Source organism: Anoplolepis gracilipes, chromosome 3, assembly GCF_047496725.1.
Source record: "Anoplolepis gracilipes chromosome 3, ASM4749672v1, whole genome shotgun sequence".
Lineage (NCBI taxonomy): Eukaryota > Metazoa > Arthropoda > Insecta > Hymenoptera > Formicidae > Anoplolepis > Anoplolepis gracilipes.
Window position 1 is genome coordinate 6,407,880 of NC_132972.1, and position 13,359 is coordinate 6,421,238.

Sequence of the window (13,359 nt, forward strand, 5' to 3'; positions counted from 1 at the left end):
TATTTGGAAATATATATCATACAGATAAATGACAGAGAATCCCCCATCACAAGTAAATTCAATCCATTACAAATAAATACTTAAAACCTTAATACATTAAGAATGCATTCATATCCAGAAAATAAGATAAATATCGAAATAAGGTACTAAAAGATGATGTGCATAACCAGTTTCAGATTGCCAAAGAAAGTGCCAAACTTTCTCTGTGTTAGAATAAACATTGTATAGTAAAATAAAAACGATTTAGTTACATAGTTATATATAGGTATTTGCATATTAATATATATATTGCATACACATACGCATAGACGCAGCTGTGTCATTGAAAAATATATATATTTATGAAAGCCATTAATATATGGCTGCTATGCACTGTAAGATTCAAAGAATTATATAAGTATTACTATTTTTGCACAAAACAAGCCTTGTGATATCAGGGATAGTTAACAGTATATACTCGCTCTGTTCTTTATAGTGAGGAAGTTTTACCATTGTTAGTAAGAAAATAGCGTTAGTAACATGTAACATTCATATCAAAAATGTTGTAAACTAGCGAAAGTGTTAATCAATCATCATAAAAGATATTTAAAATTGCTAAACATTTTGACAGATATTTAGGAAATAGAGATATATCCATAAATATGATAAAATTATATTTTGTAGTATTTGAGCCTGTAATATTCTATTAATAGACTAATTATTATTTGTAACACTGTAGATAAGTGTCAATTTATAACAATAATGCAAGTATAATCACATCTTACGACGAAAATAAAGGTATTGTATATGTTCCATTGTTTATTGCTATCGTAAATGTTGTTAGAATAGACTATATTTTGTATTAGTATTGATGTGAGCCAAGAAATATGTAATATATAGATTTTCAATTTTTTTTTTGTTGACTTGCTAATCTTATTACAATAAAGATTAAATAGATAAAAATATCGAATATAATGAAAATTGATTTATAAAGTACACAATGTATAATACTAATTAAAAGAGCAATATACAAAATCACTTTCCATTTATGGCAACTGATTGAGCAAAATAATTCGTTATTATCCTCTTCCTTTTTTTTTCATTTTAATTCTTTCTTCATTGTTTTTTTAGAGATATACTGTAAAACATATTTATTAATCAAAAAATGCATTCATAATTTGCGAAGTATGCTTTATTGTAAAATAATATCTATAAAATCATTACTTTCTTTCTGTCATTGTTATTTTTTCAACAATACATAACCAAATAAATTGTGCAAATTTAAAACTGAACCTGCACATGAATCTTCTGACGAATTGCTTTATTATCATAGACACAATTTAATCCACAATTAATGATTAAAAAAATTACAAAATTTTTTCTCTTGATAACAATCCTTGTTACGTGAAATTGTGTCAACTGAATTTTATTTCAAAGAAATATATATGTAAGATTATATACAATTTTCATCCTTGTTTATATTTATTCTTCAATGTTTTGTTTTGGCTATACTAGTCCTGGAAAGAATATTTATTACATTAGAATTTCCACTAATATGCACTATGATTAAAAGAAAAAAATTAAAAAAAAAAGCATAATGTATATAGAATATATATTGATATACTCTAATTGCTAAATTGTATTACATAAATTTATTTAGTATCCTTACGTTTGCATCTGTTTATTGCCGCTGAGCACTATGTATGGTGATTGAGTTTCCTTCTGTTTCGCTTGCAACAAATTTAGCGTACCTAAAGGTGTGTCTGTTGAAGACATTCGCTTCATTAAAACTTCTTGTTCAGCTTTTTTCATTCTTTTTTCCACCTAAAATACACATTGGAGAATTATTACAATTCAATCTTGATTTAAAATGCTACAATGTAACAAGCATGTATATATAATGTTTTTTAGCCTCTAGAATTTAATATAAAAACCTTATTTTTCCCTGGACCTTTCCCATGGAATTTATGCGATAGATATCGAAAAGCCTCTTTGGCACTCAAAACATGTCCGTCGTCATCGATATATTCAAGCTTCACATTTGGCTTGAAACTTTCCTTCTCCTTAAAATCAGACGTCGGTCCGTTAAAACGATCTCTTCTGCCGAATTTATCATCATCCCTGAAACAAATAATACATGAACGAGCAAAGCGACATTTCAAATTATGAATTCCTTATCAATTGTTCCATTTTCTTCAAAGATAGCTAGAAACGTGATTGTATTCTGTTATTGTCTCATTTAATTAGGCCTTAATGTTACAGAAGCAAGATAAAAATCAAAGCCCTTGAAATGCGGTGTTCTGAAACTTGTGTCCACTACCAGTATCAATAAGTCTTGATTACAAATGTTGCTCAAAATATATTATAAGTCCTCAAAATATATTATACGAGCAATTGAACTAAAATAAATAAGTTACTTTACTTACTGTAAGTAACAATTATCAAATTCACGAAAATAATATAAATTACATTTTTCTGATACATAATTTTCAAATATATTAAATTATTTAATTGTTATGTTGTCACTTTTAATGCACATGTTTTAGTATAAATATAAGTAAAAGTAATAAATAAATTGTATTATATAATAGTATAAAATTTAAAAACGGATAGTAATCTCTATGCACATAAAAAAATATATATATATATATATATATCTTTCTTTTTTTTATCATTCTTATATTCATTTAAAGATTTATTCAAATATTCGAAAACGTTAAACACAATTTAAATATTGAATAACTGAGTTTGTTGTATAAAATGGTCCATTATACTGATTTATATTAAACACATGCAAGCTCTATAGTTATGTATAAAACGATCATAACTAAATCGTACAAAGACAAAAAAAAATTTTCTGAACATACATCGTGATGTTGATAGTTCTTCAATTTAACAGTTCTGTAATTCTTGGTTTTTCCCACAGTCCAAATGGACTTTTCTGTCTAAAATCTTAGCACGATTCGCAGCAATTGAATCGCATAACATACCTTAACAAATCCTACTCTCTTCTCAGGTCATCTGTTATCGCCTCCAATTAAGCGGTAAATTCTTGTAGTGGTAGCGGATCACCCGTTCCGAGCACCGATTTCCGGGCTCTATTTAAAACTGTTAACTGACAGTTCAGAAATTCACTAGAGACTTGTCTAACACAATACTTGTGGAAGCGCTTTCGACGTAAGAATCATTCCTTACATGTTTTTTTCTCCGCAATATATACTTATATTGGAAACAGGTAAGAAATTATCTTAGATCGAATCGCGATAATATGATGATTTACTTACCCATATGTTTTATCCTCTATTGAATAATTCTGAGCTTGCAGATGCGCAAATCGTGACGCTGAGGGCCGATTGCTATCTTCTTTCTGCAAATAACCTTTACTCATAGCTAACTTTAAAGCTCCACCTACCCCGTGGCCGAGTGACGGCTCAGCGTCTAAAATTGCCGCTTCCATCACAACTGGTTCCGAAGTGTTTTCATCTATTTACATAGAATTCACATTAGAAAAACACGTTAATTATATATAAAAATAAATTTTCTTTCCGTTCCTCTTTCTCTCAAAAATATATTAGTTTTATATTCATCTATAATGATGTATTTAACATCAACATAGGACAAAATACCTAAATGTACTGTGTTCCAAGCGCCACGACCATCGTCTTCATCTTCGTTCGCAGGTGGCTCATCTTTAATTCCGTCCATTTCAAAATCCTGCAACATTTTAATTAAAATGATTAAAAAAATATTTAAATATTAAATAATTTCACATTTAGCATACCATAAGTTCTTGTCCGTTTTCTTCTCTATTTCCAGCAAGTCCATATGTGGGTATATCACCTAATGTTCTACAGAATTCTGCAGTAGAATTAAGAACAATATTTCCAACCTGATTCTCTTCTGAGTTAAGAATATCTTGCTTTATTGTTTCGACAGCTTTATGGATGCTAGCTGAATGTCCTTCCTTCAATCGTTGTGCTTTCTTTAAAGCCAGTTGTAACTCCAATTCTTTATCATCTTCTTCCAGTTTTATTCCAGTTAGATCTTCTGCAGGGGCTATTAGCAATAATTGTATAAAATTTTAATAAATCAAATAGAAGGCAGAGAGAATGTTACACAATTTACAAATAATTAATATTCAAAGAAATCAATCTATTTAAAATAAAATTATAAAATATCTTTGATTATATAATTACCTTCTAAATCGTCGATATCTAAAGCATCATTATCCTTAGAATCTTCTGGTTTTTTCCTTCTCCTACTTCCAAGATCTCTAAGATAATCATTGTCAACAGGTACCAAATCATCGACCTTAAATTTCTTTTTTGTTCTAATTTTCCGAATCTGAAAACATAAACTTTATATCATAATATATCATAGAATATTGTTTCTCAAAAGCATTCAAAATATATAACTGTATTCTGTAACTATACTTAATATTCCACGAGTATTGCATATAAAAGTGTAAGAAAACAATTTTCTACCTTTTTCTTTGGTTTCTTAAACTTTGCAAGTTCCTCTTCATTATAATATTCACTTGCTAATTTCGGTTCTACCATCTGTAGTGTTTCTAACTTTTTATTTGCCAAACGTTGCTTCACTGTTTCCATTTGACGTCGTTTCAGTTCTACTGCATTATTAGTACCCAATACAAAATTGTCCTTTTTCTCGCCATCAATTTCCTCATCATATTTTTCCAAGACTTTATTTTTCGGGAATCCATATTCATCAAAATTTTCATCAGCATATGGATCATATGTAGGTTTTTTAAGTTTATTTGAAACACTACGCTTGTAGCGTTCGTTATCTATCATATTAACATTTACAAGTAAATCAGCATTTTTATCTAATACCTCTTGATCTTTTAATGTTAAGATTACAGTTTTGCCTTCTTCAAATGTTTCCTATAAAAAATATTGCTTGCTTAAAACTTATTACAAGTGTAGAAAAAAAACATTAAATTTACAAAACTTTTATACATATATAAATTTACTTATACAATCAAACTCTATTCATAATAATTATTAATATTATACTTACAACATTATGTTCAACTTTAAGGCCTTTCAAATCTTTCTCTGTATATGCTGCATTACGAGCAGTATGTATTTCTTCTCTAACCAAATTACCAATTCCAAATTCTTCATCCAATTGATCTAACATCTTTGCCTTAAATTAAAATAATTTTATAAAATTATTATACAATATATAAACTGACTTTAATAAAACTTTTGTATAAAATAAATATGTATGTATATGTGAGTATATAAAGTACTAATAATTTAACATAGGTATAATGAAAAATATCAAAACATTACCCTTTGCTCTGCTTTCTTTTTCTCTTCCTCCAATTGCCTAGATTTAGTGATCCATGCATGAGTGTCATCATCAGAGTCACACTCCCCTAAAGATTTTACCTTTGCCAAATTTGCTTCAATTTGTATCTTTTCCTTTTGAGTACCTCTCTTTTCTCTTAACTTCTGTGCCTTTACTTTCTCATTATTATTTGGTGCAGGTTTATGATAAAACTCTCCCAAATCATCCTTTATTATATTAGGATCATCTTTCGGTGCATTATCAACCTCTAAAGGCTTTAAGCCTAACTTTGCACGAAGTTTATTAGTTTCCTCAATAGATAATGAAGTTTGTGACGCTCCACCTTTAGCAGGAGATGGACTGCGCTGTTTAGAAATTTCCGGTGGTGGAGGCGTTGATGGGTGGGATAATTTTGATATTTTCGGCGGTGGTGGAGCATTAACAATCTCAACTGGAAACGAGAGGAAAAAAAATATCTTATACTTGTGTAATATATAATAATGAAGCTTGTATATAAACACTTTGTTTGAACCGAATTTCATACCATCGCTGTCGTAATCCTTGCGCTCTTTCCTCCTGTGTTTTTTGTGATGCCTATGCTTCTCGGATTTCTCACGATCGGGTGTGTAGCTTCTAGAACGACTGCGATGACGCTTTTTCTTGGCGTCGCGAGATTTCTCGGTTTTATGACGTTTGTTGGAGCCCATATTGACGATTTATTAGCCGCCGTAGAATTTATCGCCCGTTATTGTACGATTATAATTAAAATCACGCCCGTTATTATACGATTATAATTAAAATCACTACACTATTGAGTTGTGTGAATGCAACATTTCCGCCATGTTAAATTACAATATGCGTGTTTCAGAGTTGCGTTCTAAAATGTACTCCTTGAAGTAAAATTGAATATTTGATTGATTGATGTAGGACAAAATTTTCTTGATCCAGGATTGGTAAAACACTATTCTACTCCAAGAAGTAAATTTTGGAACACCACCATGCATTACAGGGGGGGGGGGGCTACGTGCTACGTTCCATTTGATAATCTCAACGCTCGCGAGCATCATCTGTCTTTGTTCAACTTTTGATGAACGACAAAGATAAAATGATTTCACAAGCGCTGTAAACGTCAAGTAGAACGTGTCTATAGTCACGTAATTTAGGGTGCATTCTTGCATAAAGTTGGCAACATTGATGGCGCTAATTTTTTTGAAAGAAAACATTCACGAGAAAACTGCGGTCATAAATTTTCATTTATAATTTGTTTTAAAAAGTTTATTATAGTAAAAAATGTAATATATTTTGTTCGTATATTTTATAACTGCATTTATGTGTATAATTTCTAATTATATAAACATGCGCTATACGTACACATATATATATGTATATATATATATATGTACGCGACACACGCACACGCACACGCACACTCACGCAAGAACATTTTAACCACTATTCATACATTTCTCATACATAATTTAGCACATATATTGTTCCGTTTGGCTTCCGCAACATTTTTATCATTATCATTATATTCTATATTTTCTTCTTGCAGTTCTGTTTCTTCCGTGTCTAGAACAATTGTTTGCTCTTGTAATTGCAATTCATCCTTTTTTAGCAAACAAATATTGTGTAGTACGCAACACGCCAATATATGATCAGATGTAAAATCCATGCGACTTATTGCCAGAACGTGTAATAGACTTCTCCAGCGTCCTTTTAAAAGAGCAAATGCTTGTTTAATGATCATTTTACCAGAAGAATGACATAAATTATAGTTCCCTTGTTGCTTTGTGAGATTTTCATTATCAGAATATGGAACCATAAGATGCTGATGCAGTCCATACACAGCATCTCCAATTAAATGTGTGTTATTTGGAAATTTGTTGGAATCACTAATATATTCCTCAAGAACAGATAAGTGGAAAGAACTAGCATCATGATCCGAACTTATATTTCCCACATAAACATGTGTGAACAATTTTGTGTGATCACAAACAGCCTACAAAGAATACAATACAAAAATCATACTTTGTTAATTATTTATAAATAAATTAATATTCTTCACAATAAAAATATTATTAAGATTTTACTTGAAGCTGAATTGAATAATGACTCTTCTGATTTACAGAAGTCTCTGGATTGTTCTTGGATGAAGGAATATTAATATGGGTAGCACCTATAGCACCAATGGTATCAGGAAAATTAGTTGCGCAAGAAAAACCTTGTACAATTTCCTGTATTCTATCTCCTGTGGGCCATACAATATATTTTGAGGAGAGTTCACGTAATGCTCTAGCAACGCGTCGCACAGATCTTACTGCTGTGCCTTTGCCCACATTAAATCGTTGATTTATAGAACTAGAATAAAAAGAAAATATTTTTTCATATATAACATTATTCATAGTGATCTAGATGATTACAACACTTGCCTATATGAATCTGTAGTTGCAAAACGCCACAGACTTAATAAAAGTTGCTTATCTGCAGGTACCATTTCATTTCCATCAGTAGTACGAGTTAGTTTCTCTCCAATCTCATCCAGAATAAATTCAAATGTTGATGGTAATATCCTATTATCAAAAAAATACATATTAAATGATATGAACAAAATGCGATAAGTTTTTAATTCTTACCAAGATAACATACAACAACAAATATGTAATAACAGTAATACATACTGAAAGTGAGATTTGAATTGTGCATTGCTAAGTGATGGAATTATGTGTTCGACATAATCTTCAGCCTCAGGAATCCGTCGACAGTCTTTTGTCATAGAAGCAGTATCCATAATTCCTAATAAATCTTGTTCCATAATTAACTGTAGAATGCTCACATTTTCATCTTCATAAATGTAAGAAGAAGGTTCAAGGAAAGTCCTTACAACACACATTAGCGCAACATCCACTTCCATGTTAAAAAAATATAATCTGTCTAGTGTTAACACGTAAAATAAAGAGAAAGAGAATCTCTATCTTGAATTCTGAAATTATTAAAATACTTCAAAATGTTATGTGTGTGTATGTGTATACACACACACACACACACACACAAATTATTATTGCAATTTATCACATCTATGTATTTACCACTATTAATTCTGGGAAAAATTAGCAATGTTATCACGCAATAAGAAAAAAAATTGTATCATCCTGTCAACCTAATATTCATAATAAATCAAACAGCTGTCAAACTAATTATTATTATGAACTTCCAAACCATGGACATAAAATACACATGTCGGCATTCATAAATGTCCGTTTTTATAAAGTCACTAGATTTACAAACAAGTATTGCAAGTGGTGTCTAATAATTTGGATTTTAGATAATGCATATTTGGTATAAATTATATAACATTAACAAATAAGTGCAATTTTTTAACCTGATTCTGTTGTGTGGAACTTTATACCCTGTGTATCGATAAAAACGTCAAGTTGCTACATCGAAGGGCGAAAGGTGCAAAAGTCGCAGCAAAGTTGGAGTAAAAAAATGACAGATTTTTCTCACCATTTTTGCATGCATACTTTGTCAACGACTCTGATTGGCTGAATGGAATCTTAGGCCGACCTAAAACTCGACTTAAGAGTTCCCATCTATGTATTTTGTATATCCATGACATTGAGTGACGCACGGATATATATGTATGTATGATAAATAGTAAATTTCAAATATTTAGTAATTGTTGTACATACGTTCGAATTGTAAGTGTTACGCGTGATACGTAATTAGTCATATGACGGTAACATATATAGATACACGTCCGTCACGGATTAACGAGGACGTGCGAACATTTTTGCGCACTTTGTCAAACACATCGCAATGGCTACGATAATATGTTTGTCCGGTGAAGTGATCAGCATCATCCTGGCAAATGTCAATATCAATATTAAGGACGTTGTCAGCTTTGCCTCCACATGTAAGCATTTCCAAGGCATGATCAATGACGACAACATACTTTGGCAAAAGAAGTTTTATCAAAGGTACTATCTTTTTCGTCCTTTTATAATATTTTTGTAGCTTGTACTAAATCCATTATATACATTAAAAAAATATTTTGTATCCTTCTATCTATTTCTTCAATTTATTTGACACAACATAACAAATTGTATTTTTCATCTATCGAATATTAGACGAGGGATTGGTCACTGAGGTAATTTTTGTACAAGGGCTAGGTAATTCAGCGGCAATCCCAGCAAAATTTTGGGTAATCCAAGGTTATTTTTGGTAAATCTAAATAATCTTTAGCGTTAAAATAATTTAAAGTAAAATTTCTTTTTCAAAATTTATTTTTAATTTGAGATACTATTAGGTAATCTTAAGTAATCCGAGGTATAATTTAAGAGTAATCTTAAGTAATCCGTATTAAAGGGTAATTTTTGTACATTATAACTGTTAGTGACCAACCCCTCGATATTAGACTTCCATATGTATAAGAGAATTGAGTTTCCATTGAATTCAGCAAATAATAAGATAGATTAGATTAGAAAAATACAATTTGCAAGTTGAATACAATTTTCTTGTTAAGTTGCTCGTTAAACATAATGGTAAATGATATTTAATTCATATTTTTTATTCAGACTACACAAACAAGGACATCTCATCGATAAACTTGATCATATATGTATAATGATAATTGCACTGTAATTTCCTTGTTAGATTTCTCATTATGACACAATCTTGTCCCCCCTCCTTACTATAGCAATCATTTTACATCTCAATATAAATGAATTTTATATATTGATGTTATATTTTGTTTATTCATTTATATTAAATATATTTTTGTATATTAGAAAGAAGATTATTATTTTGTATAATTTTTCTAATTTGTATATGAAATATATAACTTTATATCTCTGAATATTATAACATTATATATTCAGAGAATTATATAAAATATCAATTGTTTGGTTTAATTTTAGATGGCCTGATATGAAAAGAGTTTATGATAAACAAAAATATAAAGAACTTGTAAATTTTGAAAAAGAAATAAAAGCAAGTATAAAATGTAGGAAAGAATTGTGGTGTTATGTGATGCAAATGTCTGAAATGCACTATTATAAGGATGATCTATCTAATAGTGACATGAAGGATTTCGATTCATTGTTCCATCCAGATAAGGGTGCCCATGACATGAATTATTATTTTCTTATAGATGAGATAAAAAGTTTCTTTGCGCAATTTTCATGGTAAAATTTAATGAACTGTTTAAATATTTTAGACCAAAAACTAGATTTATTATACAATTAATATGCATATTTTTTAGGGATTCTAATTTGACTCATAGATATTATATCAAGAAACTTCTTCGATACATTCAGCAATGCCGCCTAAAGAGTACATGGCAAAAATTTGTAAATTACCCTGAAAAACAGCAGCTTTTAGAACAGGCAGCTACTATTGTAGCTCAATGGTATCAACCCAGAAAACATGTTTCTTACTCTCATATAAAAGCATCATTAGCAAACATTGCACAGCAAGTATTAGAATGTCTTAAAAAAGAACATCCCACACATTCAATTTTCTCGACGTCTGCTGAACTATTTTCCTTTTGGGAACATAATAATATTGATGATAATCAATGGGATAACATAGAAGGAAAACAGATTATAGATATACTTCGAAAGGTTTTATTCGATAAAATAGGTTTTTCTGGAACTTGGCTTTTTGAGAATCCCGAGATGATCAGTCAAAAACATACTCTTATAGATTTTGTAAGTTATAAATTATGATACATTTTAATTATTATGCTGTTAATAATTTTATACTTGTTATGTTTCATAATTGTTAACTTCTTTTATTGTGATTTATAATTGCAGGTTTTAGAAAAAAAAATCGGTAATACTGTATCTCTGGCAATAATATTCCAAAGTGTGGCAAGAAGACTTGGCATACGTTGTGACTTAATATCTTTCCCAAGTCACTTTTTTTTAAGTTGGAAGTCAAGCTAGTAAGCATAATTTTAGTTTTCTCAAAACATCTCACTTTTTCTTTTCAGCTTTTATTTTATATATATATATATATATATATTCTTATTGTGCTTATAGTAATACAACACATCCTGAGGCTGAAGACTACTTCTATATTGATGTTTTACATTGTGGATCTATTCTAAGCAGGAACGATTGTCCCAGAATTCGTGGTGCTAAGATGTGTCCTATAAAAAATTTTAATGCACATAGCAAGATTAGTCCTACAGAGGTTGGCAATTATTTATTTATATATATGTATGTATATATAGAACATCTATTAATTTAGTAACAGTTAGTAAAAATAGAAGATAATTAAGTTAATAATTAGTTGCAGATATTAGCAAATTTATACTGGATCAATAAAACATGCTTTATAGATAATTAGAAAAAGTAGTAGTGTTTTTTATCTTATAAATTTTATCTTTATTTTCATATATTTTTGTTTTAAGGTAATATTGCGGATGATCAATTATTTGCAAAGAGTAAATCATAATAAAAGGACAAAAACGCGCTCATTACTAGAGCTTCAACATCTAGTAGAACCAGATAATATAGACACGATTGCGCAGTTAGGTCGCTACTACATACAGCATCATATGGATTTATTAGACCTTACAGCTAAATTGACTGAAATACAGGTGAACGAATGAATTATGTATAGATAGTGAAATAAATTGTATATAAATGAAAAAAGTTTCTAGATTTTATAAAACTATTAATTTTTTTTTTTTTTTTTTTTTTTTTTTAATAAACATTGTATATTGTAGAAGCATGTTGTCATATATATATATACCTGCATGCAAATTAATAAAGTCACTGTTGCAAAAGAATATTTTTAAATAAATTTTATAATTATCATATTTACAGAATAACTGTAAGAATATTAAATGTGCAGAAGTAAGGCGCACCGAAATGCTACTGGATAAATTCATGGAATATACAGAAAGACCGGTAATATATATTATAATTATAATAATCATATCATTAATATTTATTTGAGTTAAGCGATTGTTTAAAGAATTTTTCATTCATATTTAACAAAGGGATATACAATCTAAGTTCTAAAGTATAATGTTATTTTTATAATATATATGTAACTTCTTAAATTCAGTAGGGTTGGTATGAATGTCTTATATATCAGATATATTTACAAAGTGATTTGATTAATTATAATTATACTAATTATCAATAAGCTTAAAGCTGATACAAAATCAATTTTATTTATTATGAACTTTTGAAAGTATCTTGTCTCAAAATAGATATTAAGTTTTGATATTAATCTGCATTTTTTTCCTAGACTTGCAATAAAACAATAATACAAAGAAAAATGCAAAGGACAAAGGAAATGATGTTTAGGATTGGGATGATTGTGACATGTCACGATAAAGTCACATCTCGCTCCTTAACAGGTGTAATTATTGGATGGGACGAGGAGTTTAATTCGCACGTGGAAATGGAATGGAAGCAATGCAGACCTTTATATAACTGTCCTGTTCCTGGCTCCAATACTCTATCGCAACCGTTTTACAAAGTTTTTTGCGAAGAAGATAAAGCATATTACGTCGTCGAAGGTATAAACAAATTATGAAAATCTTACATTTTATATTTTGTAGATATATTTGTATATTGCATTTTGTACATTTTTTATAATATCTTATTTACATAAATGTATAAAAGAGTATTTTTTTGATAGATGCTATAGCGAAGAAATCTCTTGCGGGTAGGATAAAACACAAAGAGATTGGCCGATATTTTTGTAAATTTGAAGAAAATTGCTATGTACCAAATGAGATGTTGGCAAAACATTATCCATGTGATCTGTGATAAGACTCGAATGTCTACCAAAACTAATCATATTTTAAATTTTTTTATCAAGATATAATACTTAGACAAAAAACCTTATAAAATTTATACTTTTTGCTGGACAAATATTTATATCAGGTATCAGAATAATTAACTAAATAATGATAAAAAGTGAATAAGTGCGATATTTATAATTTACTGAATATGATTGATAATATGAGGGTACCTTCAATTTCATTTATTTCTTGTGCACATCGCAAGAAAACTTTATATACGATTTTTTGTATAGAAA

General features: G+C 29.2%; 3 protein-coding genes across 5 annotated transcripts; 1 reads left to right on the forward strand and 2 right to left on the reverse strand.

Annotated features, from left to right (window-relative positions):
* Nucleotides 1–1,152: 1,152 nt before the first annotated feature.
* LOC140663378 (U4/U6.U5 tri-snRNP-associated protein 1) lies at nucleotides 1,153–6,171 on the reverse strand. 2 transcript variants are annotated; one of them, XM_072887478.1, is made up of 11 exons: nucleotides 5,840–6,171; nucleotides 5,298–5,746; nucleotides 5,020–5,148; nucleotides 4,464–4,883; nucleotides 4,176–4,323; nucleotides 3,761–4,035; nucleotides 3,606–3,693; nucleotides 3,264–3,462; nucleotides 1,914–2,100; nucleotides 1,649–1,803; nucleotides 1,153–1,496 (listed from the first exon to the last, which is right to left on the reverse strand). In XM_072887478.1, the coding sequence occupies exons 1-11, from the start codon at nucleotides 6,000–6,002 to the stop codon at nucleotides 1,469–1,471; spliced, it is 2,241 nt and encodes a 746-aa protein (XP_072743579.1). In that variant the 5' UTR covers nucleotides 6,003–6,171; the 3' UTR covers nucleotides 1,153–1,468. The 2 variants fall into 2 exon arrangements, 1 of the variants encoding a protein (XP_072743579.1); XR_012046275.1 differs by lacking the exons at nucleotides 1,153–1,496; nucleotides 1,649–1,803 and adding an exon at nucleotides 2,970–3,094 and having other exon boundaries at nucleotides 2,012–2,100.
* Nucleotides 6,172–6,563: 392 nt separating this feature from the next.
* Nucleotides 6,564–8,810, reverse strand: LOC140663860 (uncharacterized). Of its 2 annotated transcripts, none has more exons than XM_072888377.1 (5): nucleotides 8,678–8,810; nucleotides 7,977–8,278; nucleotides 7,728–7,868; nucleotides 7,389–7,656; nucleotides 6,564–7,297 (listed from the first exon to the last, which is right to left on the reverse strand). In XM_072888377.1, exons 2-5 carry the CDS (start codon nucleotides 8,207–8,209, stop codon nucleotides 6,752–6,754), a joined length of 1,188 nt encoding a protein of 395 aa, XP_072744478.1. In that variant the 5' UTR covers nucleotides 8,210–8,278; nucleotides 8,678–8,810; the 3' UTR covers nucleotides 6,564–6,751. The 2 variants fall into 2 exon arrangements, with proteins under 2 accessions (XP_072744478.1, XP_072744477.1); XM_072888376.1 differs by lacking the exon at nucleotides 8,678–8,810 and adding an exon at nucleotides 8,385–8,639.
* An 89-nt stretch (nucleotides 8,811–8,899) lies between these two features.
* On the forward strand, nucleotides 8,900–13,355 carry LOC140663859 (F-box only protein 21). Its single transcript, XM_072888375.1, has 9 exons — nucleotides 8,900–9,275; nucleotides 10,215–10,481; nucleotides 10,559–11,006; nucleotides 11,112–11,242; nucleotides 11,340–11,493; nucleotides 11,714–11,902; nucleotides 12,132–12,215; nucleotides 12,562–12,835; nucleotides 12,958–13,355. Exons 1-9 carry the CDS (start codon nucleotides 9,115–9,117, stop codon nucleotides 13,086–13,088), a joined length of 1,839 nt encoding a protein of 612 aa, XP_072744476.1. The 5' UTR covers nucleotides 8,900–9,114; the 3' UTR covers nucleotides 13,089–13,355.
* The last annotated feature ends 4 nt before the right edge of the window (nucleotides 13,356–13,359 follow it).

Excerpts from the sequence above, each read along its gene's own strand:
- LOC140663378 (XM_072887478.1), bottom strand. The coding sequence starts at position 6,002 with ATGGGCTCCAACAAACGTCATAAAACCGAGAAATCTCGCGACGCCAAG. Across the intron at positions 4,036-4,175 it reads AGATATCGACGATTTAGAAG|CCCCTGCAGAAGATCTAACT; the intron begins GTAATTATATAA and ends TATTGCTAATAG. Across the intron at positions 2,101-3,263 it reads ATAGAGGATAAAACATATGG|GGATGATGATAAATTCGGCA; the intron begins GTAAGTAAATCA and ends TATTTGTTTCAG.
- LOC140663860 (XM_072888377.1), bottom strand. The coding sequence starts at position 8,209 with ATGGAAGTGGATGTTGCGCTAATGTGTGTTGTAAGGACTTTCCTTGAA. Across the intron at positions 7,869-7,976 it reads CAATTCAAATCTCACTTTCA|GATATTACCATCAACATTTG; the intron begins GTATGTATTACT and ends TTTTGATAATAG. Across the intron at positions 7,657-7,727 it reads GCAACTACAGATTCATATAG|TTCTATAAATCAACGATTTA; the intron begins GCAAGTGTTGTA and ends TTTTTATTCTAG.
- LOC140663859 (XM_072888375.1), top strand. The coding sequence starts at position 9,115 with ATGGCTACGATAATATGTTTGTCCGGTGAAGTGATCAGCATCATCCTG. Across the intron at positions 9,276-10,214 it reads CAAAAGAAGTTTTATCAAAG|ATGGCCTGATATGAAAAGAG; the intron begins GTACTATCTTTT and ends GTTTAATTTTAG. Across the intron at positions 11,243-11,339 it reads TTAAGTTGGAAGTCAAGCTA|TAATACAACACATCCTGAGG; the intron begins GTAAGCATAATT and ends TTGTGCTTATAG.